Source organism: Chionomys nivalis, chromosome 23, assembly GCF_950005125.1.
Source record: "Chionomys nivalis chromosome 23, mChiNiv1.1, whole genome shotgun sequence".
NCBI lineage: Eukaryota > Metazoa > Chordata > Mammalia > Rodentia > Cricetidae > Chionomys > Chionomys nivalis.
This window is the reverse complement of record NC_080108.1, coordinates 19400089-19425039: the sequence shown is the minus strand read 5'-3', so window position 1 is coordinate 19425039 and position 24951 is coordinate 19400089. Positions and strand designations below refer to the sequence as shown.

The 24951-nt window shown below is 47.9% G+C and overlaps 1 protein-coding gene across 2 annotated transcripts in view; it reads right to left on the bottom strand.

Moving 5' to 3' along the window:
* St8sia2 (ST8 alpha-N-acetyl-neuraminide alpha-2,8-sialyltransferase 2) overlaps positions 1–24951 on the bottom strand; it is a 66007-nt gene that overhangs the window by 2202 nt on the left and 38854 nt on the right. For both annotated transcript variants that reach the window (XM_057756470.1, XM_057756471.1), the window contains 2 exons: positions 20983–21240; positions 15230–15523 (listed from right to left, as the gene is read on the bottom strand). In XM_057756470.1, the coding sequence (XP_057612453.1) occupies positions 15230–15523; positions 20983–21240 (552 nt within the window). The remainder of the gene's footprint in view (positions 1–15229; positions 15524–20982; positions 21241–24951) is intronic.

The window sequence follows — 24951 nt, the reverse complement described above, 5'->3', positions numbered from 1 at the left end:
AAGAAAAAGAAAAAAAGGTGTTCTGAGGACTGCCACAATCTGCCTCTCCAACAGAACTGTCTGTCTGGTGTGATCTCAACGTCACTTTGGACCTTGAGATAGGAGGCAGTGGTCCAGACGGTCACAACCAGGCCTATGATTCTTCTGGGCACAGGGGGAGCTGGGCGGTCCTTTGGACAACCATGGTTCTTCTGTAGGCCTGTCACTTGGAGATTCTTGTCCTTGTGTCTCCTCCTATTTTATGCTATATGAACCTAGAAATGTCTTAGCAACTGATTTTCCAACAGGGAATCAGATGGAGTGAGAAAATGAGCCGAGCAGCGGCTCTGGTAACTGCAGGCACAACACAATTGGAAAACAGCATGGAGCAAGTCTGTGAACACAATACAGACCTGTCCTTTCTTCCCCATACTGCTCACGTTTCTATGGTGATGGTCGGCCACTGTCCTCCAGCTCCCTCTCACAGCCTCCTGGGCAGCTCTCAGAAACCTCTCCCTGTTCTTCATGCATTTAAATTCCACAGTGGGTTCTCTGCAGGACCCTCCCTGGCTACACCCTTAGCTTTGCCTTTCTCTTGCGGCACCAGCCTTCCCAGTATGATTGGCCACAGCTCTCTTCCAAGGCCCTGTGCCGTGTCACAGTGTGTCCCCCCCTATCAAGATGCTGTTGCTCTTTTGTTCTGGCCTCTGGGCTGTAGCTGAGGTCACCTGCGTAATGGTTTCTTTCCCAGGCTGCTGAATTCTCACGGGACCATAGGGCACATGCTTGCTTTTCTGTTATATGCTGGGTTCTCGGGGGGTCATCTGTCTTGCTTGCTGCCTCTGTACTGAGGCATCAGGATTCCTGAAGAGGTGTATTATCATTCAGGAGGAGGGAGGGCTGATTTGAGAGTGGCAGGGGGCGGGGCTGTGTTTAGTCTTTCCTCCCCTCACTCTGAGATTCCACAGGGCTATTGCCTACTTTCTGTGGGTTAGGGTAGGGGCAAGGGTTGGGGTGCCACTTGTCTGAAGGAAAATATACTGAGAATGTGAGGGGAAGCCTATGTGTTGTAAGCCCCACTGGGGTCCAGGATGGGTTAATTGACGTCCCTCAGTGGCTGGGAACTTCTTCCCTCTGGTCACAGGGAGGCCTGGGTAGACTGAACACAGAAGCAGTATGCTGGCCTTTTGTGTCTGCTCTGCTCCCCATAATGCAAATGGGCCTGGAACTCTGAGGGGGGAGGGTCTCCTCCCTAGTCCTCTTGAGCATAGGAGGCATCAGTCAGGCTGAATTCACTTTAAGACCCACACCGTTTGGCCCTGGGCATATCTGGTTCGGAACTGATGGGGTAGGTAACATCAGCCAGCCTTACTATAGATGAGAGAACTCCACGGGGGACCATGAAGCTGGAGATCATAAGCCAAGTGGGGAATTATTACCACTATCCCAAGAATCCACAGGATACACGAACCACTATTGTGGGTGTTTCTAAAAGGCTGTGTTTAGTGATGAGGTTTTCTTCCAATTGCCTCACATTGCCATACTATTCTGAGTTCTTGAGAAGAATTACATGCTTCTAAGTGTCCATCATGTGATCCTTACCCTTCCTCAACTATGATGACTGTTCTTAGCTGTCAACTTGACTACATCTGCGATTAACTAAAACCCCCCAAATGGGGCACATCTATGAGGGAGTTTTGTTTAATCTGAAGCGGAAAGATCCATTTCTAATCTGGATCTTTGCTGTGGGAAGACACATCTTTAACATGGATCTTTGAGTTGGGAAGATACACCTTGAATACAGATCTTTTGAAATGGGAAAGACCCACCTCCAATCTGGGCCATGCCTTCTTCTGGAAGCCTATATAAGGACATGGCAGAAGGTTATCTTTACTCTTTATCTGCTTGTTTTCCCTTTGCTAATAAACCCATTCCTTCTACTTCCTCAGGATTCTGGCGTATGGTGAAGACCAGCTGAGACATCCAGCCTTGTGAGCTGAACAACTACTAGATTTGTGGACCTTCTATTCATAGACAGTCATTGTTGGATTAGCTGAACCACAGCCTGTAAGTCATTCTAATAATAATAATTCTCTCTCTCTCTCTTTTGATTAATACACCAACCACTCCACCCTCCATTCTGCCTCCACTCCCCTTCCATTGTTTCTCCACTGAGATCTGGTCCCGACTTCAGTAGCTCGCTCTCTCAGTGCCCTACCCCTCACCCAGGGTTCCACATAGTGAGGAATTAGACAGGTCTCAAGGAGCAGGCAAGGTCTTACTTGGTGAGGACTTGAACTGGGGCTCCCCTCGTCAGGTCCTCTGATTTCATATTCGCGGTCTGGCCCTAACAGTCCATGGGTGTCCAGGGAGGAGGCTGGTGCTAGGGTGTGGGTGTGCTCGTGGGACTACCTATTTACTCAGCAGCTAACAGGAAGGAAGCATGGTGGTGGCCTGGGGACGATTGATGCTGAGGCTGGGGCTCCTTGGCCACCGTGGCACTCTCTGTGCTCAACAGGGCTATGAGATGGGCTTGGGAGGGTCCTGGGGGACAAAGGCAGGGAGGCTGTAAAGAGATGACTCCCAGTGGGTCTGCGAATAGGTATCAAGGGGTTTTTAGTCGTGATAAACATCTTTAAAGAGGGGTTGTACTGAAGATTTCACAACTGTATGTTTGCAATTCATCAAACTGTCCTCATAGTACGTGAATTAGTAGGCATTATTTATACTTCAATAAAAGTTTTTTTTTGTTGTTGTGTTTTTATTTTATTATTATTTTTTTAAAGTTGACACCCGAAAGGACAGCCAGTAATGGCAGGTCCTCCCACACATCCTGGGGAATGTTCATCTGCCTTAACCGACACACATTCATACTGGAGAGCTTGCCCTTTGCTAAGCAAGCCTAGTATGTCTCAACCCTGATGCCAAGTTTCTTAATTAGTTGCCTACTGTAACACCAGGAGCTTCAGCAGATGCCTAGAGCCCACTCCCATTAGCCTGCCCACGGAGATCCCTACGGTGCCCTCCATTAAATCCTGCTCTGACTAGGAGGTGGATCAGTAGAAAGAGCCAAATATGGGTTACATTTGGAAGGGAAGGGGGGACAGAGTCAGTGTAAGGACAGATGAGAACTCAGCCAGCTCAGCAGCCTGGCAGAGGTAAAATGGAGTAAACTGAGAGTCGGGCTATAGGTGAGAAAAATGCGTGTGCAGTCTCAGTGCTGTTGTATAAAAGGGGGTAGTGGTGACAGTGGCATCTCCAGGAATGACCAGTTTAGGGTTGCACTGAAGGCTGACACTAAGATTTTCTGATTTAAGAAAAAAAAAATAGCACTGATATTCAGAGTTTTTTCATATACATTCTCCAAATTTTAAAATGTTGGTAACTAATTAAAACGCCTTTAGAACACTGAGTGTATTCAGTGGTGGAGCACTCCCCGGCATGCATGAGGCTCTGGCTTTAACTTCCAACACTGCCAAAACTTTATTTCTTTAAACTATCATGTGAGGCCTTATTGGGTGGGTCAGATAGAATAGATCTGAGGCTAGGACAGCAGCCTTCTGAATTAACCTGCTCTTCCTCTTTCGGTGAGCAGAGGCAAACGTAGTGGACAAGGGAGGTTTTCTAGAACAGAAGCCAGATTCATAAAGCACACAATCAGACAGGGTTTGGCTATAAAAATGTGTGTTTCCGAGTCTTGGCCTCTGGGGCATTTTTCACCCTGTGGTGATTTTGTATGAGTCAGGGTTAGGGCGGCATGGCTATAGCTACAATTAGCATTAGCCAGAGGCCATCGAGCTGTCCCTGACATTTTCCAGGGACACGTAAGCCACTGGTGGTGCCCTGCGCGTGGGTTTATTGATGCTTATTCCTTGAGCTAAGGCCGCCAGATTCCATCCTAGGGATTTGTACTTTGTTTACTTTCTGATAGTAGGGCCTTAGCAGGGGAAGGCTTTCAGTAATGGATTTCTTTTTAGGTCAGTAGTGCTATGTCCAGAAAGGGGGTAAGGGAAGAGATGAGTTTAATCAATGGGACAGTCACCCACGGAGCAGGGGAGGGTGACATATTCACGCTGGGATCTCCCCCACCCCATACCTGTCTCCACCTCTGCCTAAGCTTAGTTTCCCCAAATTAAGCGCATGCATTTCACCTTCCTGGAAACGGTCTCTGTTCCCTTTGTTCCTCTAGCTCCTCCCTGGCTCTCAACCTGGTAATCACTCTACCTGATCACCATGAGCTTTCCCCCTACTCCTTTTCGGTGCTTAGCAACTGGGGCCAAGGCTTACTTAGATTCCTTTGTAGGATTCAGTCATCCAGCTCTCCTTGCCTACTGTACCTGAGGACCTAGACAGAGACGATAGCACGTCTCCCCCACACATCCCAGCATCCTTGCGACTAAGCTGGGTCATACCAGCGGTTCTGGTGCCCAGTCGACAACAAGAGAGGCTTCTTCTGCTTCCTCTTTCCTGATCTGGAGATGGGTTGCCTAAAACAAGATGCATCCATCACGGATCTCCAGACCACTGATTGGAAGAAAGCCTTGAACAACTCGAACACAAAGACCGCTGGGACTGGAGGCTTTGTCGTTGTAGCGGGTCTGGAAATGGTGGTCCTGCGGTCTCTGTGTGCCAAATATCTTCTATACAAATAAAACTGAAAAAGGAGAAGATGTAGGGACGCAGAAAGGGGACGCTAGCAGTGTGCACAGCTTTGGAAGTATAAACAACGGGGACAGGAAGAGGACACCCAGCTCTGAAGATCCAGTGCCAGATTTTCCACCCAGAATTGCTAACTGGGGAAGGTGTTAATGGCCCACAAGTTTCCAGCATAAATCGGAAGTGTGGTGGCTCTTGGCAGAGGGACCTACTTACTTCCGGCTCTGCCTCCAGGGTAAACAAGAACTCCTGAGTCACATCTGACAGGGACACAGGGGCTCTGTTTAGTGAGCAGCTTGTAATAGAAGCTGACTGTGTTATGTAGGAACACATCATTCTAGATTTCTTTTCTGTCTCCTCAGTCACTCTGGCCAATTTAGAGACTGTGCGTGGCTGACTTGCAGAGGATTCCGTTCCTTGGGATAACAACTGGGTGTTAAAACACAAATTAATTTTGCCTTCCTAAATGAGGTTAGCTGGGTGCATCCAGAGAGTTGTATTGACAATGCACCTTTAATATCCTAGTCTTGAGATTTTAATTAGAAGGCAAAGTAATCTCAAAGAAGGCAGTAAATTATTTTTCCAATTGGCCACCCAAATGACTGTGACAGCTAAGCACCGTATTTTATGAGCATGGACAACAATCAATGATGATTGCCAAAATCTTTTCATCTTTAAAGTGCCTCCTTCCGTCCCTGGATTTTTGGATACGGTGAGAATAGTGGCTGCCACTGGTTAGCGGTTGTCCCTCCATATGGGACAAAGAGGACTTTCTCCAAGAAGCCAGTAACACTGTGGGACAGGGTCTGTAATGTCCTTGAAGGGTAGGAGTGTCTCACAGGGAGATGTGAAGGGCACTTGGTGATGCTTTGTGTAAGCCTGGCAGCAGACTATGGAAGGGAATTCACCAGCTAGGCTACTGCATCCCCATCTTCTGCCTCAGCACCTCAGCCCTGATCTGAGGGTACCACAGCTCATTGCTGTCCTTTCCTTGGGTGTACACTGAGGTTTCTTTTGCACCCTGGTTTATCTCAGGATAAATCTGCCCATTCCGCATAACAGGTAACTTCTGGCTTTTATCTTAGAATTTGGGGCTGTTGTCAAGAATTGGTAAAAAGTTCAGTTGGTAAAGTGCCTGCCTTGCAAACACGAGAACCTGAGCTTAAACCCACAAAAGCTGAGGGTTAGCTTAATCTTTGAGTCTTGAGTCCTGTGCTGAGACACTCCCTCAAACAAAACAAAACAAAACAAAAAAACAAAACAAGTAGGTTGTTGATAATCGAGGAAAGGCACCCAAGGTTGGCTTACATACACACATATGGATGCATACACACACACACACACACACACACTCACACTGCTGAAGCCACAAGAATGAGGGAGGCTTCTGGTCTCTAGGTGTCTAGGTATCCAGGCTTACTTACATAAATGTTCTACCTAAGCTCACGTATACCTGAAACATGACTGGACTACCGAAAGTTTCAGTGACCCTACGAGCACAGGACAAAGGCAATGGCTAGTCAGGTTGGATACACCAGTGATCTGGGCCTGCAAACCATCCTCATCACGACTCTACCCAACTGCAATTGCGGCGTCTTGGTTTCCAACGAAGCCCTTTCCTAAGGTTTTTTGCTTAACTGCTCTTGAATGCTCTCAGTTGCCACGCCTCTTTCTGCTGAAGCCTTTGGAATCTCCCTGATGGCTCTGGTTCTGTGTGCTCCTTCCCCTACCACAACACTTTATTTGTTTGCCTCTTATTTCCTCCCTTCTCAATTCTGTAAGGAAGTTGATTGACTTCCTGTGTCGGTGTCACCCTAGATCCTAGCATAAGGCACACATGAAGTGCACACTTCCCAAATCTCTAGTGATGACTGGCAAGCTGAGATCATGGGTCACTGTGGGAGCACTGCCAGGAGAGGTGTGTGGGCTCACTCAGCTTTATCCAACACATTCAGGTGGACCAGGACTGTGCATGCGACAGGCTACCAGTGTAGACCACACATTGTCCCAACAAAGGAGTAAAAAGCATGATGCTGGTTATTTGAGGGGTCCCTCCTGTTACAGCACCTTGCGTGTAGTGAGACTGTTTTTCAGACTTAACTCTCACCCGTGACCCTAAAGGACTCCGGAAAGACAATTTGTTGAGCTTAAATTTGTGGTCGGATTCTAGAGTTTAAACTGATGCCACCTGCAAACAGATCTTATTCAATCTTGTTCATAATCAGTGAAATCCAGTTCCAAACAATAACCAGCTGCCAGTTTTCAGTGGCTTGGTAGAGACGACAAATGTTGATAGGACATAGTCTGGAGAGGTTCTGGGGAAGCAGGTACCTTCAGTAATTGTACGTGAAAGTAAATTGGTCCCTGCTGCTAGGGAGGAGACTTTGGTTCTGTCCATAAAAATCAACAAGGCATGTATCCATCTCCCCGTTTAGAAGACACGTCTAAAGAGCAAGCCCACAGATGTATAGGTGTTAGCAGAACTCATTGTAAGTGATGGATGGATGCCTGATTACTGCAGCCAAGACTGGGAACAATGCCTTTGCCTGTACAGGTGATGCGCCAGATGTACCACGTCTGGCCAGGCAGCTTTGTGGGACCATGAGGTGGTGTGTATCCATATGGAATAATTTTGGGCATTTAGAAAGGTGTGAGGGAACACACATTCCCCATGTGTGAAAAGAGACATAGATACCAAGAGCCAGTTTCACTGCTTGCCTCCTAGAGGAAAACAAGAGATGAGGAGTTTAACTTCCTATCAACCAAACTTCTCTCATATAATTTAGATTTTTCTTTTTATAATGTGCACTGTCATTTAACACACACATACACACACACACACCCCATTAAAAATGAACGAGGCTGGGAGATATCTCAGTTCTTAGTGTGAAGATGTGAGCCTGATCTCCAGAGCCTGTGTTTAAAAAGTCAGGTGTGCTGGGACATGTTTGTAATCCCAGTGCTGGGCAGAGAGACAGGGAGACCCCTGGGGTTTGCTGGTCAACCAGTATAGCTTAATTGGTGAGCTTCATTTTCCAGTAAGAGACTGGGCATGGGGAAAAATGTGGATGATTCTTGAGGAATGCCACCTCTGGCATTACACACACACACACATATACATACATGCACCCACATACACCATCACTATTCACCACCACACAAGATATACATGTACACAAATAAATGCCCAATACTATAGACTGTCTTTCTCTTCTAGAGATGGTACTTTCAGAATGATAACTCTAGTTCCTTGGTTACCTGCCCACTGGAGCAGACTGGGACCGGCCGGGACAAGGATATGGACTAGGAATGCACACTCTAGCCTGGGGTGGCATCCCCGGAGAGAGTGTCGTCCCTGGGCTGGGGTGTCCCTTTGTTCTTTGCACCTTCTACCCTCTCACCCAGCCCTCTCTCTGGCCTCTAGGCTTCTGTTCACAGTGACAGGTGGCAGGGCCCCTCCCTTGACTGTTCCTTCTAAGCCCTGGCAGGAGGGGACCAGACTCAGGCTTAGCATTGCTGGTACTTAATTTGGCACCAGTTCACAGGGTGTCTGATGTGGGATTTCCTGCTGTATGCTGTGATTATCATTGATTAATAATGAACACTGCTTTGGACCTATAGCAGGGCAGAATTTAGTTAGGCAGGAAAATCTAGGCTGAATGCTGGGAGAAAGGAGGCGGAGTTAGGGAGAAGCCATGTAGCCCTGCCAAAGACAGAAGCCAGAAATTTGCCAGTAAGCCACTGCCTCCTGGCGATACACAGATTAATAGAAATGGGTTAAATTAATATGTAAGAGTTAGCCAATAAGAAGCTAGAGCTAATGGGCCAAGCAGTGATTTAAATAATATAATTTCTATGTGATTATTTTCGGGTCTAAGGTGCTGGGCAGTCGGGAAACAAGTGGTCTCTCCTTACTACAGGTGTCTGCTCAGGACAAGCAGGCTGATGCCCCGCCCAAGGCGTGGCCCTCTCTGTAGGTCACAGCCTCCCTTGTTGTTGTAATTGAATTAGAACTATTCATGACCAACTGCTGAGGAGTTTCCCACTTACTGTGCCACGCTCAACTGCCTGGCTGGCTGTCCACTCTGCTACTCTCCTTCCTGACCACAACAGCTAGCCAGGGCTCTGGGCCACTCTGCTGGCTCTCAAAGCCTTTGGGAGAGCTGCTCCTCCTGAATCTTTCTTGGTATTCGAAGGTAAGTCTGCCAGTTCCAGGCTTTCCACAGTGCTCTCTGCTTCTTGCAATGCCCAGGCCACTCTCTCAGCTGGGCTGGCAGCTGCCAAGTGTACTGATTCATTGAATCAAAGAATTCTGGAGTGGGGTATAACTGTTAGGGACTGAATTGTATTCCTCAGATTCATTGGTTGGAATTTGTCCTAACTCTCAATACCTTGTCATGTGACCTTATTTGATGATAAGATCTCATAGAAGTATCCAAATTAAAATTAGTCATAGTCAAATTATAGATAGTCAAAATTAGAATGGGCTTTAATGGAAACGTTTGTGCCACTGAGTGTGAAGACAGCCTTCCTCTGACAAAGAGAGACCAAGATTCATGTTTCATAGCCCGCAAAGGGGACCGACCCTCCCTACATTTTAATTTTTGGGTGTCCAGCCTCTAGAGTTATGAGACAACCCATTTCTACAGTTTGGCCATCTCAGGCTGGTACTTCGACCAGGCAACCCTCACTGAACAATGTATCAATTCTGTGGGAATGACATGGATTTCCCTCCTCACAGCCCCAGAAAGGGAGCTCACTCTGCCCAGACATTTCAAAAGACACTGAATTCATCATTTCTTAAAGGCACTACCTTGTTGCTGAGGCTCTCAGGTGTTGGGATTTTTTTTACCTTGGGCCAGATGGTTTCCTCCCCCCAACCCCTTTCCCTCACCTGCCCTGCAGCTTCACAGGCTCAATCTAGTGGTTCCTCAAGGGCTCTATTTCACCAGCCTAAAGCACCCTGGGAGCCTTTAAGTGTCTGATGAGAGCCGCTGACTGAAGGAAGATACTCTCGTGCTCCCTAGCTCCTTCTCTCCCCAAAACGTTTCAAGTCCTTGATTTTTCTGCTATTGTGGTCCTTTTACAGTTGGGTACCCCCAAGTGCATGTGACTCTTCAAGTGGGATCTGGCCACACAGAGTAACAAAGCGATCCCTAACCTCCCTACCACGTAAAAGATGTCAAAACATCCTCCGCTGTGCCCAGAGAGCATGGGAACCTTTGGGGTGTCAGGAGCCATGTCCCTCCCCCAAATTATTATAGGGAGCATTGCCTTGAGAAGTTTGCAGAGGGCCCCACTTCCCAATTGTATTGAGAATTGTTTTATTGACAAAGCCTATCCCACACCCAAATTAACTGTTAATAGAGAGCTATCTGTTAGTGGAACCCGCCTCACACTCTATCTAGCGAACTAGGTGTGTCAACTTGTGAACTCCTGGCAGAGGAATCATGACCTGACCGATCGTAACCTCTTGGCCTACGTGACCGGCATGGACCACATGGCAAGATCCCGTGCCCCAGACCCCCAAGCTCCTCATCCAGGGGCTATATAAGCTGCAACCATGATTCTAATAAACGGAGGCTTCGACAAATTTGCCTAGCCTTCTTCCTCTTATCAGCCCATGTCTTTCAGGTGGTACCTCTCCATGACCCTGGAATAACTGACCAACCAGGCGGGTTAGAGACCCTAGACAGAGTAACTTGCCAAGGAGGTCGACATTGGGGTATCCATCCATCCACTCAGTTTCAAGCCACCATTGTCTTCAGCCTAGCTGGAGAGTTTGAGATTTGTCAGAATTCTCAGTTTCTTCCCTCCGATTGGCTTAGGTTTCACTGTGAGACTCTGAATATTGAGACTTCCGCTAAAATCATCTCACTTGCGAATTTGCTAAGTGAGCCACTGGCAAAAATGGAGACAGGGTCTGAGCCTGGCTGCCGGGGTCACAGAGGTCGCGATAAGGTCAACATAAACGTATGAGAGGAATGAGTGTCCTCGAAGGGTCAGTGGATGGGTCGGTGGAGAAGGGTTGGTCGGTCTGGCATGGCTATGGGGAGGTGGTGGTAGGATATGCAGACATCTCAATCTTAAATAGGCAGAGACCAACTCTGGCTCCTCTCTTCTCATCTGTAAGAGAGACACTTTACCTAACATCTGAGTCTTGATTTCCTTCTGGGTCAAAGGTATTCTATCCACAAGGCTGTTCCAGCAGAAAACTAACATTTGCCCCTTTTTATTCTCCTGATTGTTAAATGGGCTGCAGCTCTTTAAGTTGCCACGAAGAGCCTCATCACCACAGCTGACTGATACTCTGTGTAAATAAAGGGACTACGCAGATGGAGCGTACCTGTCTGCTCTCCCTACAATCAGGGACCCTGGGACAGCACACCGTGATATGTTCTGGTGAGCACTCCTACTTGCAATGTTTCTTTCTACCTCTCTTATGAATCCCTGGATGGATAATCTTTGGATAATCTTCCTAAACTGGGCTCACGGGTGTCTGTAGTTTTCCCACATCTAAAAACAAATCAGAGTCAAGATGACTGTCCCCATTGTCCTTCCAGTGCAGCTCAGTTTAGAAGAGGCCACGGTCAGCGGATCATAAGGCCTAATTGTGGTGTCATCTGGTCTTCATTTATTGATGGCAACGGTTCTGAAATTTATGCCGTGCACCAGAATCAGGCGGACCTGTTAAAACATAGATTGGTGTACGTTTTCCTACGCCTTGCGGTTCTGAGCGTCTGAGGTGATGTGAGCATTCTGCCTCTCTAACAAACACCCAGGTGATGCTGATGCTGTTCATCCAGGGTTTACATCGAAAGCCGCTGGGGCAGCAAATGGAATTGCAGGTCAGGGATCAAAGATCTCCTCACCTTGTCCAGGCCACAGATCCACCACCACTGTCTTTGCAGAGAAAACAGGAGTTGAGGGTTTTGTTTTACCTCTGCATTTTGTTTTTATTGTGTTTTTGGTAGTTCTGGGGATCGAACCCAGAGCTTCATGTATGCAGAGCAAGAGTACCACACTCCCAGCCTATCTTTGTCCTTTGTAGCCTCAGTACCATCTTCCTCTATTGTTTGCTTGTTTGTTTTGTTGTCTGCCTGAAAGATAATGCATTTTTTTGGTGTTCTTATTGCTTCTCTTACTACTTCTACAAGCTGAAGCCCATTTTGGCTTTGGTAGTCTTGACTTTATTCTTCTAGAGTTCCTTTGCCATTTCCTGGTCATGTGCACTAGAAGTAAGCAGAAGCTGATGAAGAGCAATGGAAGGGTCCAGAATCCGTCCCTTATGAGGCAGCCTTGGGCAAATGGGTTACTCTATGAGGCTCAGTTTTTCCATCTTTAAAATGGGGATAAGGAGACTAAGTTCAGTCTTGTGATTACATGGGACAAGGCTCAGCATGGCGTCTGGCCCCTAAGCATACTAGCTATGATAGCATGTGCCCCACATCTATTTTCCCGTTTTTCATTTCGGTTCTGCCACAGCACATTCAGAATGTGTAATGGAACTGTTGACGTCTACGCATGTTTGCTTCTCTTTAGAAGGCTGTCTCATGTGCAAAGAAACAGCCAGGTGAGTCAGGGAAGACAAACCCATCTGGTCCAGGGATAAGAAGGTTTTAAGAAGATAGTATCCCACTAGATGCTATGTGTGTTGCAACTCTGAAGTGTTTGGACAGTTCACCTTGTCCTGCCTGTTGGGAAAGTTGCCCCAGACCCTGGATAACTGCTGTGTGAACACAGATTCTCTATGCCAGGGCGATGCTCCCAGGCCCACTGAACTTTTCCGGCCCCTGCAGATCTGGACATGAAGAGGCACAAGTCCCCACTGCACCTGATACACTGGGAGGCAGATGGCACGGTTCTATTCTTGGTTGTGCGGCTTACTGGCTGGGTCACCGTGTATGGATCGCCGGACGTTCCTGAGCGTTAATAAATGAAGATGCTGGCATGCCTCAAAAGTCGCCTCTCCTTGGAGATCTTCACCAGCGGCGCCAGAGTGCCGGATTCTCCAGGTCCTCACAGACACGTGCTGTCTTCTGGCCACTTTATTAATTTGTTTGATGACAGCTATGCTTCTAGGTGAGAAGTGGTACCCAGCTGTGGTTTTATGCTCTCTGCAGTCATCCGCGATCCTGAATGGCTTGTCATATGCTAATTATCCATTTGCGTATCTTCTGTGGAGAAATGTCTATTCAAATCCTTCTCCCATTTTCTGAATTGGGTTGGTTGTGCTTCTGCTGTTAACGCTGTAGGAGTTCTTTACAGGTCCTGGATGTTCATCCCTCACCAAACTTACTACCTCTAAATATTTCTGCCTATTCTATAGGTTTTCTTTTTCACTTCCCCAATTGATCATCATTTATACACAATTGGTCCCCTGCCTTCTTCTCCACCGCCCCTCGGACATTTCTCTCACGATTTCACTCTGCACCCCTTGCAAATATGTTCCTTCAGTTTCAGTGAACCCCAGGTAAGGCCAGAGATGGAGGCAAGTCCTTTCCCAGGGACACAGGCTGCCCACGTTCTCACCCCAAGGCATCTCTTCCTTTCCCTCCTCTCCTGGCTCAGAGCTGGAGGTGGGGCAGCCCACCTGTTGCTCCTGCAGTACTCCCTCTTGGACTGCTGGCAGAGAGAGCTGCCTTCTTCCCCGGATCGACAGCCTGTTTGTTTAAAGGGCTCATTATTGCTGCTTAATGCTATTTTGACAGATGAAAGTGAGTCAATTACAGCTAAAAATAGCTCTGGCTGCAGAGGTTTCTTCCAGGTGGCTGCCTGGCCCACCCAAAGGACTTTTGCTCTTGTTGCTAAAGTTGTCTGCCCTAGGTTATCTCCCTGAATCTCCAAATCAACTCAGGAGGGGCCTCCTTCTAGGAATAAAAGGCCTTCAAGGCTTGGGGCCTAAGGCCTGGAGAGCGAGGTTACTCTGACACGCCCACTCTGAGAGAACTCAGTGAGAAGATGCTGAAGAGGTTCCCCGGGTCCTCTGTGTCCCTCAGGGGTCACTCTGTCCCTCCAGCCTCGAATGTGGTTACCCTTGTGGTTTGTTTCTTGAGATCTGTCTTGGGACCAGGATATTCCCTGTGATCACACATAACAAAATACGCCCAATTTTGGTCATAGCCATGAATGTCTTAGGGTCACCTTTTTTCACGAGCATGGGTTCTATGAAGGGGATTCAGATGGCTTTCCAGTTATTATGTTGAGGGGCCACCGAGGAGCATCGCCATGTGCCTCAGTTGGCAAGAAATCAGTCCTAGGGAGCTTCCACTGTCTTTGGAGTAGGGCTGTGATTGGCCTGCTGGTTGGGTGGACAGTTGGATAGGTCAGTAGGTGACACACATTCCTGACAGACATGTCAAATCTATATCTAGGCAAGTATCCAATTCCTCAAAATCTACTCCCGCCCCACCACCTAGGCTTCCGTAGGTTCTCTCATATGCCACCTCCACCCTCATAGTACCACCCTCCACCCATGTGCTTAAGCTCTGCCCCCAAAATGATGTGACGAGAGATGCACTCAATACCATCTGTCCCCAGTGCTCTGTCCCCCGCCACCATCTGACTGCACCTTTGCCTAGAACCGTCCAGACAAACTATTCCTGAGTTTCCAACTAACAGCAATTAGGAAAAACACAGGTACTGTTTTTTTTCAGGATTCTAAGTTTTCGGGGTGATTTCTAACCCTGTGATAAATGGAACTAAGGGAGTGAGGGCTTACCATCCAGCTCTGCTGCCTGCTGTGACTTAAGGTGTAACCCCAGGAAGTCTCCTGGCCCAGAGCCCTGGGGGGTGGGTCTGTGCCTGGTCTCACAGTTGGAAAGAAATAAGCAGGAAGTTAGGAATTACCAGTCTGGCTGGGCTGTTGAAAAGCCCAACTGGTTCAATGTAGATTTAATCAATTTAATTTTTTTTTTTTTTTTTTTTTTTTTTTTTTACTGCTTTGAGACAGGGTCTCATGCAGCCCAAGCAGACCTTGAACTCACTTTGTTGCTGAGAATGACATTGAACTTCCGATCCTCCTGCCTCCCTCCAGAGCTTTCAGTTACCATGCCCTGGTTGTGCAGTGCTGGGGACTGGACCCAGGGCTTAGTACAAGAATGAAGGATAGCGGTGACAATAGTGTTAACAATGACAGTGTATCTGTATTAGTTGCTGTCCAGATGTTATTTCATTTAGTTTTCACACTCCGGCAAAGTTACCCTTCCCACTCCTGCTTACTGATGAGGAAATTAAAGTCTACAGAGCTTCAGGTGACATGTTGAAGTCAAAGCCATTTGTTCCTGGTGGAAACCACCTACCTGAGATGGCGGGTATGTGACATACCTGTCACCATCTTCCTCCCCAAGTCCATTGCATCTGTTCCCATTGAGCCTCAAAACAACCTCCAATTATTTTCTTAAGAGCACAGGGAGTAGGGAGCTCACCCAGATGAAACCCATCTGCCAACCGCCCTCATTGCTGATAGAGTCTCCAGAAAGGCCAGGGAGCTTGCTAAGAGCATTCAGCTAATGGGTGTGGAGATGGAAGCGCATCTGAGAGGCAGCCCTGTTTACCACGCACACCCAACCCTCCGCAACGATGCCACACTCACCCTCGGACTGCGTGCAGCAGGCGCAGGGAAGGGTAAGCCGTGCGGACGTTGACATGATGCTTCAGGATGAGAGCGTTGACCCACTCCACACGTTCTTTGCCACCCCGGGCCATAAAGGCAGGTATCCACAGGATGCTGCCGTTGAGGCCATGCAGCCGCTGGAGCAGCTTCTCCCGCCAGGTGGCGTTCACCAGGTCCTCAAAGGCCCGCTGGATGACTGAGGGGTTCATAGTCACTAGGTCTGTCTTGAGGCCCACGTCCCGGGCATACTCCTGAACTGGAGCCAGGTTGCACCTGAGGGATAAAAGGCAACCTGGTCATTTGGGATGATCCTTCTGACATGAACTTTACCCTGCCCCCTGCCTCTTCTTGCTTCTTTCTTTCTCCTCATAGATGCATCATGGGTACTTGACTGGTCCCAAGCATTTCCCATCTCTTCCTTCCTGTCTCAATGTTTACCAAACCCCTGTCATATCCTTAAATACAAAACACCACTGGAGGTCAGTGTCTAAAAGAGGAAGCACAGTGCTGGTCCTCAGCTCCACAATGAGGTCGCTGTTGGTAGGTGTGCCCTGGCCCATTAGGTGACACCTTAGAGTGAAGACTCAGAAGACAGATTTCCAGGTTCAGGACTCAGATCTGACACACTCTGTGTGGTGACTTTCTCAGCCTATGCTTCCCGCAAGCTTCCGTGACTTTGGCTGGTGGAAGAGACCACAGGAACAGTGGGTACTCAGGATGCTGCTGGACCATAACGAGAACATAGCCCATGGTAAGTGCTGTCATCTTTCTGTTGGGGTAGGGGACTATCAGGCATCAGAGCGGGGAAGGGAAATCTAAAGGATGGATGAGCAAAAGAGCAGTGGTGGATAGCGACGGAAGAAGAGCTTGTCTCCAGTTTGTAAAGTCAGAAGATTCCCACAGAGACTTGTTAAAAATAGGATTCCCCAGGTCCTGATTCAGCAAGCCGCAGAACTTAGGAATTTATATGTATATATGTATATGCATGTGCATACATAAACTTTCTAAAAATCTCTTCCTCTTTGGGTTCCAAGCAACTTAAAAACAAAACAAAACAAAAAAAATCCCATGATGCTATGGAATCTGAGGCACAGGAAATTTGCCCGAGGGCAGGGAATGTGAAGAGCATGGGCGTTCAGAGGAGGGACATGAATTGGTCTGACTAGCGCGGATTACATCGGTGAGACAGGGAACAAGAGGGAAACCAGATGAGACATCAGGGGCTGGATATGCAAGGACTTGGCTCCCAAGGTGGTAGGAAGCCATCTGAAGGGTGCTGGGGGAAAGAGCAAATGGGCCGATCTGTATCCTGCAATCTCTTGCTGAACCAATCAGCCTGCCTATTCCCCGAAGGACCGCCTTGGGTCCCTTCCTCCAGAGTTCTGGCCCAGGTGTCAAAGGGCCCCTGGGACTGAGTCTGCAGGTAGGAAGCGCTTACTGTCTTCCCTGGAGACGTGGATGGGAAGATCAATCTTTAGATCAGTGGGAATAAATGGAGAACCCAGAGCAAGTATGTGCAGTGTGGAGGCTGACGGTGTGTTAGTGAGGGGCCAGGCGCCATGGCTTCACAGTGTAACACAGACACCATTTGCCTTTAAGCAACAACCTCTCTTCTTTGCCTGGGGAAGAAAGCCAGTTAAGTGGATAGCACACTGGCATCGCCGAATCCTGGGCTACTCTGGCCACATGGCTAGTATTTTCTCCCTCCTACAGGTCGGTTCATTTTTACTGTGAACCTGTATTAATAACCCCATTTTAGAGACAGAGGAAGGAAGTCCTCAGCTACCCAATTAACTTGCCCAAACTCCCTGAGCCAGGAAGGGAACTATTAGGATTTGGAAGCTTGTGATCTCTTGGGAGCCTCACCCCACCCAACACCAAGGACCTCTTCAGATGCCCCTGCTCCATGCCACAAGAGAGTGGGAGATACTTTTAGCACAGTGGCCTGTCTGGGGCCACCCATATCTCCCGATTACTCCAAGGTCAGCTGAGCCAGGCTTCCAAAACTTGGCTGATTAAATCCCCACCCTCAGGCTCACTGGAGATCACCACTGCTAACTGTAGTGGGGCAAAGGAGGCAGCACGGGTTGAGTGGGTGTCCAGCAGATTTGAGGGCTGCTCAGGTGGTGGGGAACACACTGACTGATTACTATCATAAGGACCAAAAAGGCCTCTGCTGGAAGAGACATCAGTGTATTTGTGCCCTCTGAGGGCAGGGCCGTTCACAGCAGTGGCTTCGCAACCTACATGGGGTTGGGGTGGGGAGTTGGGGGGTCTGTGGGACTCAAGCTTGCCCAGTGATATGTCTTAGTGAGGACATTGCCACTAGGCATGTGTGTGTGCGGGGGGTGAGCAGTTGAACCACATGTGGCCTCTGGAAATGTTCCTTCCCACTGACATAGAATACATGAATTTTTTTTTTTTTTCATTTAAGTGGGGTCAAGTCCTTTCTGACTTTGGCTCTAGCAGAGGCTCACGTGTTCAAAGAGAATTCTAGGGGAAGAAGCTGCACTGTAGAAGGGACTGGTTTCTGGCAGGAAGGGAGCTGGTCCCTTTCAGAAATAACTGTATCCACAGGTATATGTAGAATAAGCCTCAAGATGAGGGGGCAGTTGTGGCTTCGAAGCCAGGCTGCCAGCTCCACAACCTAACCCTACTGTGTAGCTAGTCACCGGGATCTGGGCCATCCGTGCCTCAGTTTCCTCACTGGGAAGTGCTGAGAGTTAAATAAACTCATAGGTGTGCACAGGCCAACACCAGGTGCCATGAACATGTTATTACTAACGCTCTGCGGGGACAGCCTATCTAAAGGGTCTATGCTGATGGTGATTTCCCTGTGTGTGTGTGTGTGTGTGTGTGTTGCTAAGAAGAAGGAAGCTGAGAATGGCATCTCTCCTCATCCTGGCATTGTAGTCTTGTGTCATCCCTTCAGGTCTAGCTGTCCCAGCCATCTCTGTTCCCAGAAGCTGGCATTGTAACCAGCATCTGCTCAATATAGTCTCCCGGACTTGCTTCCCCATCCTTCCCCTTGTGGTCTGCTCTTCCTTGTAGGAGGCGGTGCACACTGCAAGTTCACTGTGTTCCACGTGTCTTGTAACCTACTAAGACTCCTGGGGTCCTGTTCCTCCGTGGTTTTCTGAGAAAGTGGCCATGTCCTGTGTGTCCCTCACATGGAGTGGGGCAGAAACATAAATCAGGAAAACTAATTTTGCAGACTTTGATAGATGGAGACAGGCATCCGTTAGGAGGGACTGTTTCAGTATTTGGCATTGGCGTCTAGGCCTGTGGAGCCCTGCTGTGTGCTAGGCACACCAGGACCTGGAGATCAGGGCACAGCCACAAAAACTCCTATCATTTCAGGAGCTCGCTGTCTGGGGGTAAGGTAGTGCAGTGGAGACACAGGGTTTATAGAGAATGAATACTCAATGTCCCATCATGTGGGGGACACAGGGCATGCCCACATAAGTTATTTCACTTAATATTCATGACATCATGTTCTTCTGATTGTGTGTGTGAGTGGAAGTGTGCTTGTGGATATGGGGGTCAGCAGAGCATGCTGAAGTCTAGGCTCTTTCTGTGCATCTTGCATACAGTCATTGTTGCATCTTGCATGCATTTGTTGCCACATCATGCATAAAGCCCCCTTCTGGTCTTGTGGGAAACCCAGAGACTCAGGCTTTCTTCCTATCTCACACCTCTGTATTTCAATAAGCCAACAGCTATGCATCCACATTAAAGTGTGGAGAAAGCTGACTTAGCATCTGGAGAGGCTTCATCATGGGAGGACCTTAGAATCAGCCAATGAAACCCAAACACTTCACAGATGAAACCAAGGCCCAGGAAATGGGAATGTTCTACTCCAAGTCACTTGACAAATGATGATTGGAGCCAAGACTGAGCTTCAGAACCCATACTGGGAACTATGGGCTGACCCTGACCATGACTTCTAGAAATTCTTTTTCATTCAGTTTGGGAACCCAGCTCATAGGAGAAGGCCAAGCATCTTCAGGGTGAATCTTTTCTCCGCAGTTAGGAGTGGGGCTTAGTGTGGCTTGGGAAGCTGACTGTCGAAACGCATTACTCTGCCTGTCCTGCAAGAGTTATATGAGGTTGGAGAGACTTCCTCACTGCAGGCTGCACCCTGGAGGAGAGCTGACCCTGGAGGAGGCTTTGCCCTCTGTCCTCCATTTTAACAGCCATGCTCCTACCCCTCACCTCTCTGGCTTCCAATCAGACAAGTTCCACACATTTTCCTTTCTTTTCTTTCTTGGACCCTCTCTTTAGACTGGAGGGTTTGGAAATGTAGGGATAGAGGTATTGGCTCTGCTAGCCACAGAGAGACCTGGTCAGGGGAACAAAAAGGAAGTAACTGGTACCCAGGCCATTGTAACACCTCCAGTCTCAGGGGATGCAGGAGTGATTATATTCATTTCTTCCCATGTCCTCAGGTTCAGGGAACTCTCTGGCCATGATGCTCCCAGAACCCCAGAATGAGAGATTCTCTTTGCACAAGGGCAGTCCTAACAGAAATGTGAGATGCAGCACATATTTCTGCCAGGGCTGGGAGCACTTTTGGATGAAACTTGAGGCACCATGTGTCCTACTTTTGTCTAGAAGACAGCGATACCTTGTTTCTGAGTTTGTATGGCTCGAGGGTTAGGTGTCAGGTCTATGGGTAATTGTCACAATGTCCCCAGTGATGGCAAAACAAGAGCCGATGTCACAGAGAAAATGACTGTTGAGTTTCTTTATCACTCTTCATTTCCTAGGTTTTGACTACAGGATACTAAAGTTACAGGTGGAATACACCTTCCAGAATACTGGGAAGACTTTTATGGCCCCGGCACAGGAACTACCCATCCAGATTTTCTTAATCCCCTTTGTGCCAAGCTCTGTCTAGTGTTCAGAGAACAAGCTCTTTCTGTAAGGGCCAGACAACAGATATATTCAGCTTTGCAGGCTGTATGTGCTCTGTATTGCTTTAGCCAAAACATCCCAGCTTTGCCCAGAAAGCTATTAAAGGATGAGGGTTGGCCTGAGTGGCTGTGATAATAAAGTTTTATTTACAAAGCATATGGGGGGCCATAGTCTGCCCACCTCTGAACTCTTCTTTCTGATTCCCAACTTTATACTCCAGAATCACCTGGACTCTTTGGGTCACACAATGCTCCTGTCCTGTCCCTGTGGTGACTTAATAGATTAGATGTGCATTCTGATTGGAGATAAGGATCCCTGTGACAAATCTTCATTGTCAATCTGATTGAATTTAGAATCCCCTGGGAGACACACCTTTGGATATGACTTTGAGGAACTTTTCAGAGAGGTTTGACTGAAGAAGTAAGCCCTGCCTCAAATGTTGTTGTTCCATCCTAAGGGCTGGGTCTTCAGGCTGAATAAGAAGGGGAGAAAGGAGCTGAGCACAGACATTTATCTCTGTTTCTTAACTGCAGATGTGATCTTACCAGATGCCTCATGCTCTTTCTGCCATGCCTTCTCCATCATGATGGACCCTCAGACCACATGTGCAAACAAGCTCTCGCTCCTTTAAGGTGCTTTTGTTAGGTGTTTGGGTGCAGTGATGAGACAGATCATTAATGCTCCCCCAAAGCAAGTATGACAAGCAATGGAAGTTGAGAACAGGATGCACCTGACAAATATGTCTTGTTTCAGTCACCTGACTTAAATATACCTGCCACTTAGGGCCCAAACCTTTGCCGCAGATGGTTGGTTACCTTATGACGAAGCTGTGTGTGTCAATCTCCTGCCCACAGCCGCTGTTCAGCAAGACCCCCGAGTTGCCCACGATGGCACAAGTCTGGAAATGCTTATTCTTCAGGGGTGAGGTTCTGGGAAGGAGTTCGTAGAGGTTCTGGGAAACGTTCATTGTGCTGTCTCGATCAAAGATATAATGAATAATGTCTCCGGGCTTCAGGGTCCCCTTAAGGACGGAAATATCCTTCTCCGCATCTAAGAACTTTAAAATCTGCTTCCTGTGGAAACCAAATGAAAAAAGTCTCCATGCTGTTAGATGCTCTTAACAGGCTCAGATGTTCTACTCCATGTCACCCTGCAAGTATGCTACCACCCAGCAACCAGGTGAGCACACCGGAGGCTCAAATGCCTTCAAGGATGCTCTCTGGCTTTGCAGAAGGCCCTAGATGAAAGGGTGCTGCACCAATGCCAGGAAATCTTCAGTAGTGGGCAAACCCAGCCCTTTGGCTTAGCCTGCATCAAACTGCCTGTCTTCGGGGAACTTTCATCTAACAGGGAGACAGAGTGATGTGTGCCCTGATTCCCCATTGGCCTCTGCTTTTCCTAGAAGGCTTCTACAGGTGACCATGGTGGTGGTGGTTGGGGGAGGTGGGGTGTAGCAGAGGTGACATCCTTCTGTAGATGGGTCTGTGGAACTGTGATGGGGAATCACTACTTCCACTTGTAATATTCTGTGAGTGTAGTCTCCTGGCCTGTGTCCTGGCCCATTTTGTGTACTGCCTCTTATTTCCCTAGTGTTGTCTGGTGAGGGTTGTGAATCATGACATCTCCTTGGTCCTACAGAGACAGGATCCTCTGTGTCTGTTCAGAACAGTGTGATCAAAATACAACACATCATTCTCTAGGTTCTGGGGTTAAGTTAGATCTAGAGGGAAAGTTCTAGAAGAGCACAGGGAAAGGCTGGAAGACACTGGAGTAGGTGTCTTCATGAAATCACAAAAATTTAGCCAAACACAGCCTGTCTCTAGGAGTCTGAGCACCAGTGTGAGCTCTACTTATAGAAACCTAAGGATTGGAGCAAGGATGACACCCATAGGCTTGCTAACATGGAGGGGAGGGAGAACTCTCATAGGACCCACAATACTAGACAAGGAACTACAAACAACCAAGCAATACCGAAAGCAGGATAGTCTCCCCTGCTGGTTATCCAATGCCAAGTGGTCAGCCCTGAAGTCATACACACATATAAGCAACATACAGACTGAGCAGGTTGTGTTTATATATTTAGGACTATAAACATTCATATATAGATATATGTGTACACGTACACACCCGTATGTAACCATGCTATGAGTTTGAAATGGCGGCAGACACACGAGGGAGGCTGGAGGGAGGAAAGGGAAGGGGAAAATGATGCAATTATATTTTAATTAAATTTTAAAAAGAACTGCTTAAGGAGCTAGAGAGACAGCCGAGTCGGCAAAGTGCTTGTCATGCAAGCTTGAGGGCTTAAGTCTCATCTCAGGAACCCACATTTTAAAAAGCCAGGCACAGTGTCATGTGCCTGTCATCCCAGGCTGGGGAGATGAAGATGCACAGATCCTTGGGGCTCCATTGCAAGCCAGTCTAGCTTACTCAGCAGGCTCTGGGCTAATGGGAGACTGTCTCCGAGACCAATGTGGATAGCTCGTGAGGAACATTGCCAGAGGGTGACCTCTACCTTCTGCATGCTCATGCCTACATACACACACGCACCCACAGATGACAGACAGACAGACAGACACATAAAACACCTAAGCCACCAGTTTTAAGACATGGTGGTGATTGCAGTCATACAGAGAAAGGAGCTGGGTGCTCAGGTCAGCTGGTCTAGTTGTATCTCCTTCAGCAGGTCCCCATTTCACCTTTGAGAACCGAGCCAGGGAAGCTTGTCTTCCATCCACAAGTGTTCGTGTGGCTTGCAAATGTGTGCACATCTTCTTGGATGTGCACTTGGTCGCACTGAGCCCTGAACCTGCAGAGCACCCTGAGGCAAGTCCTAAGAGGTTACAAGTCTGTATACTTGAAAAGGAGGAAGAATCTGGAAGCTGTAGCTGACACTGTGGAAACCTGATTCTGTGGGGGTCTGGGTCAGATGATTAATATACATCTAGGTCTGGGGTGTTCTGAGACAGTCAAGGGGGCAGCCAACACCCCTTGGGGATGGCACGTTCCATCTTCTAGCCACTGCCCTTTAGTGAGTGGAGTCTCCAGTTACTGCACAGGGAGAAGCCACCTTGGCTGAGAACCTCTTACATCTTAGCAGGAAACAAAAGCAACTTATTTACTCCACTTCACGAAAGACTATACAACTTGACACGCTAATATACTTTGTAAATTGCTAATATCCCTTGCAATTACTTACCCCAAAGTATTAAAAGCAAAGAGAGCCCCCAGAAAGCTCATAAATAAATACCTCTGTGAGGGAATTAATTTCTAACTAATTATGAGAAATTACAATCAATTATTAAATATCATTCCAAATCACTCACAGAATCTTTTATTGTGAGTAATTTTGGGAACTAATTGAGTAGAGGGAGATTCCTTTTCCCTCTGGGTGGAGGCATATTGTTCCTTCTACAGTGACTGCTGTCTACAGGCTCCTTACAGAAGCAATGGTCTCCTCTTCTACACAGACAGGGTGTGTGTGTGTGTGTGTGTGTATGTGTTATGTGTGTGTGTACACGCATGTGCACAAGTGTGTGTGTGTGCGTGCATGTGTGCATCCACAACTGTGTATGTGAGTATGTGTGTATATATACATATGTGAGTGTGCATGTGTGCATACATGTGTGTGCATGTGTGTGTCTCTCTATTCCTCACTGTCTTTTCAGAGTTCCTACAGGAAAGGTCCAGAAGGAGCTGACATGGGTGGGTGCTGGCAGTAGGATTTTACCTCAGGTGCTACAATGAGGAACATGAAATATGGTGGCCAACCCAAAATATATGGCCAACTCTGAATCCCTGGAACCTGTGAATGTGATTTTACTCAGAAACAGCATCCTGGCAGATATGATTAAGGATCTTGAGATGAGATCATCTTGGATTCCCTGTGGGCTCTAAATCCAGTGACAATGTCCGGTGAGAGATAGAGGATGAAGTTACACCGACTCAGATGAGGAGACAGAATAGATAGAGATGGAGGTGATACAGCCATGGGGACATCCAGGGCCCCAGAAATCAGCAGAAGCAGCAAGGAGGGCTCTCCTGGAGCTGCTGGGACAGCACTCAGAACTGCGGCTTCTAGAACCATCCAGAGGAGAATAACTGCTTGGCTTTGGCCTTAGATTGGTGGGGGTTGCTGCTCTGTTAGCTCCATGGTACCCAGGGGAAAGGATGTGACTATTAGGACAGTGCAACAGGGATGGGTCTCGCTTGGGTGACCCCAAAAGAGGTGCTGAGAAAGACGGCCTGGTGGCAGCTCCTCCAGGGGGCCTCTCAGTGTCGGGCTCCCAGATGGCAATGCTTTTTAGTCCCACACCCTTTTTCTCTCCCCATGAAGCATCTAGAGCTGTGGGGTAGAGTCACTGGAGGGGGCAACTTCCTGCTTTGTGTGATAGTGTATGTGTTCCTTCACCTTTCCTGCACCATGCTGATGGCCTGGGGAATCAAACCTTTCCTTACCTGGTCCTGGCTGCCTCATTCCCATCCCCCATTCCCCGTCTTCTGTTCAGTGTTCTTTCAGCCCTGGTCACAAATCACATATTCAGAACGTGTGCATGCAGGATGCGCATGGTGCACCTGATAAACTCCCACTTACCCTTCAAAACATACTGTTATAGGTCAGCCTTACCCAGTAGTCTTCTTGGATCCCTTAGAAAATGAATGGCTATGGCTCCCTTCAGTATAATCTCCTTAGCTTTACCTATTTGCAAGATGCAGTACTGTCTGGTGTGAACATCCTACCATGTTGTCCTGTCTCTGCTTATTTTTGTATTTTTCTGCCTAAC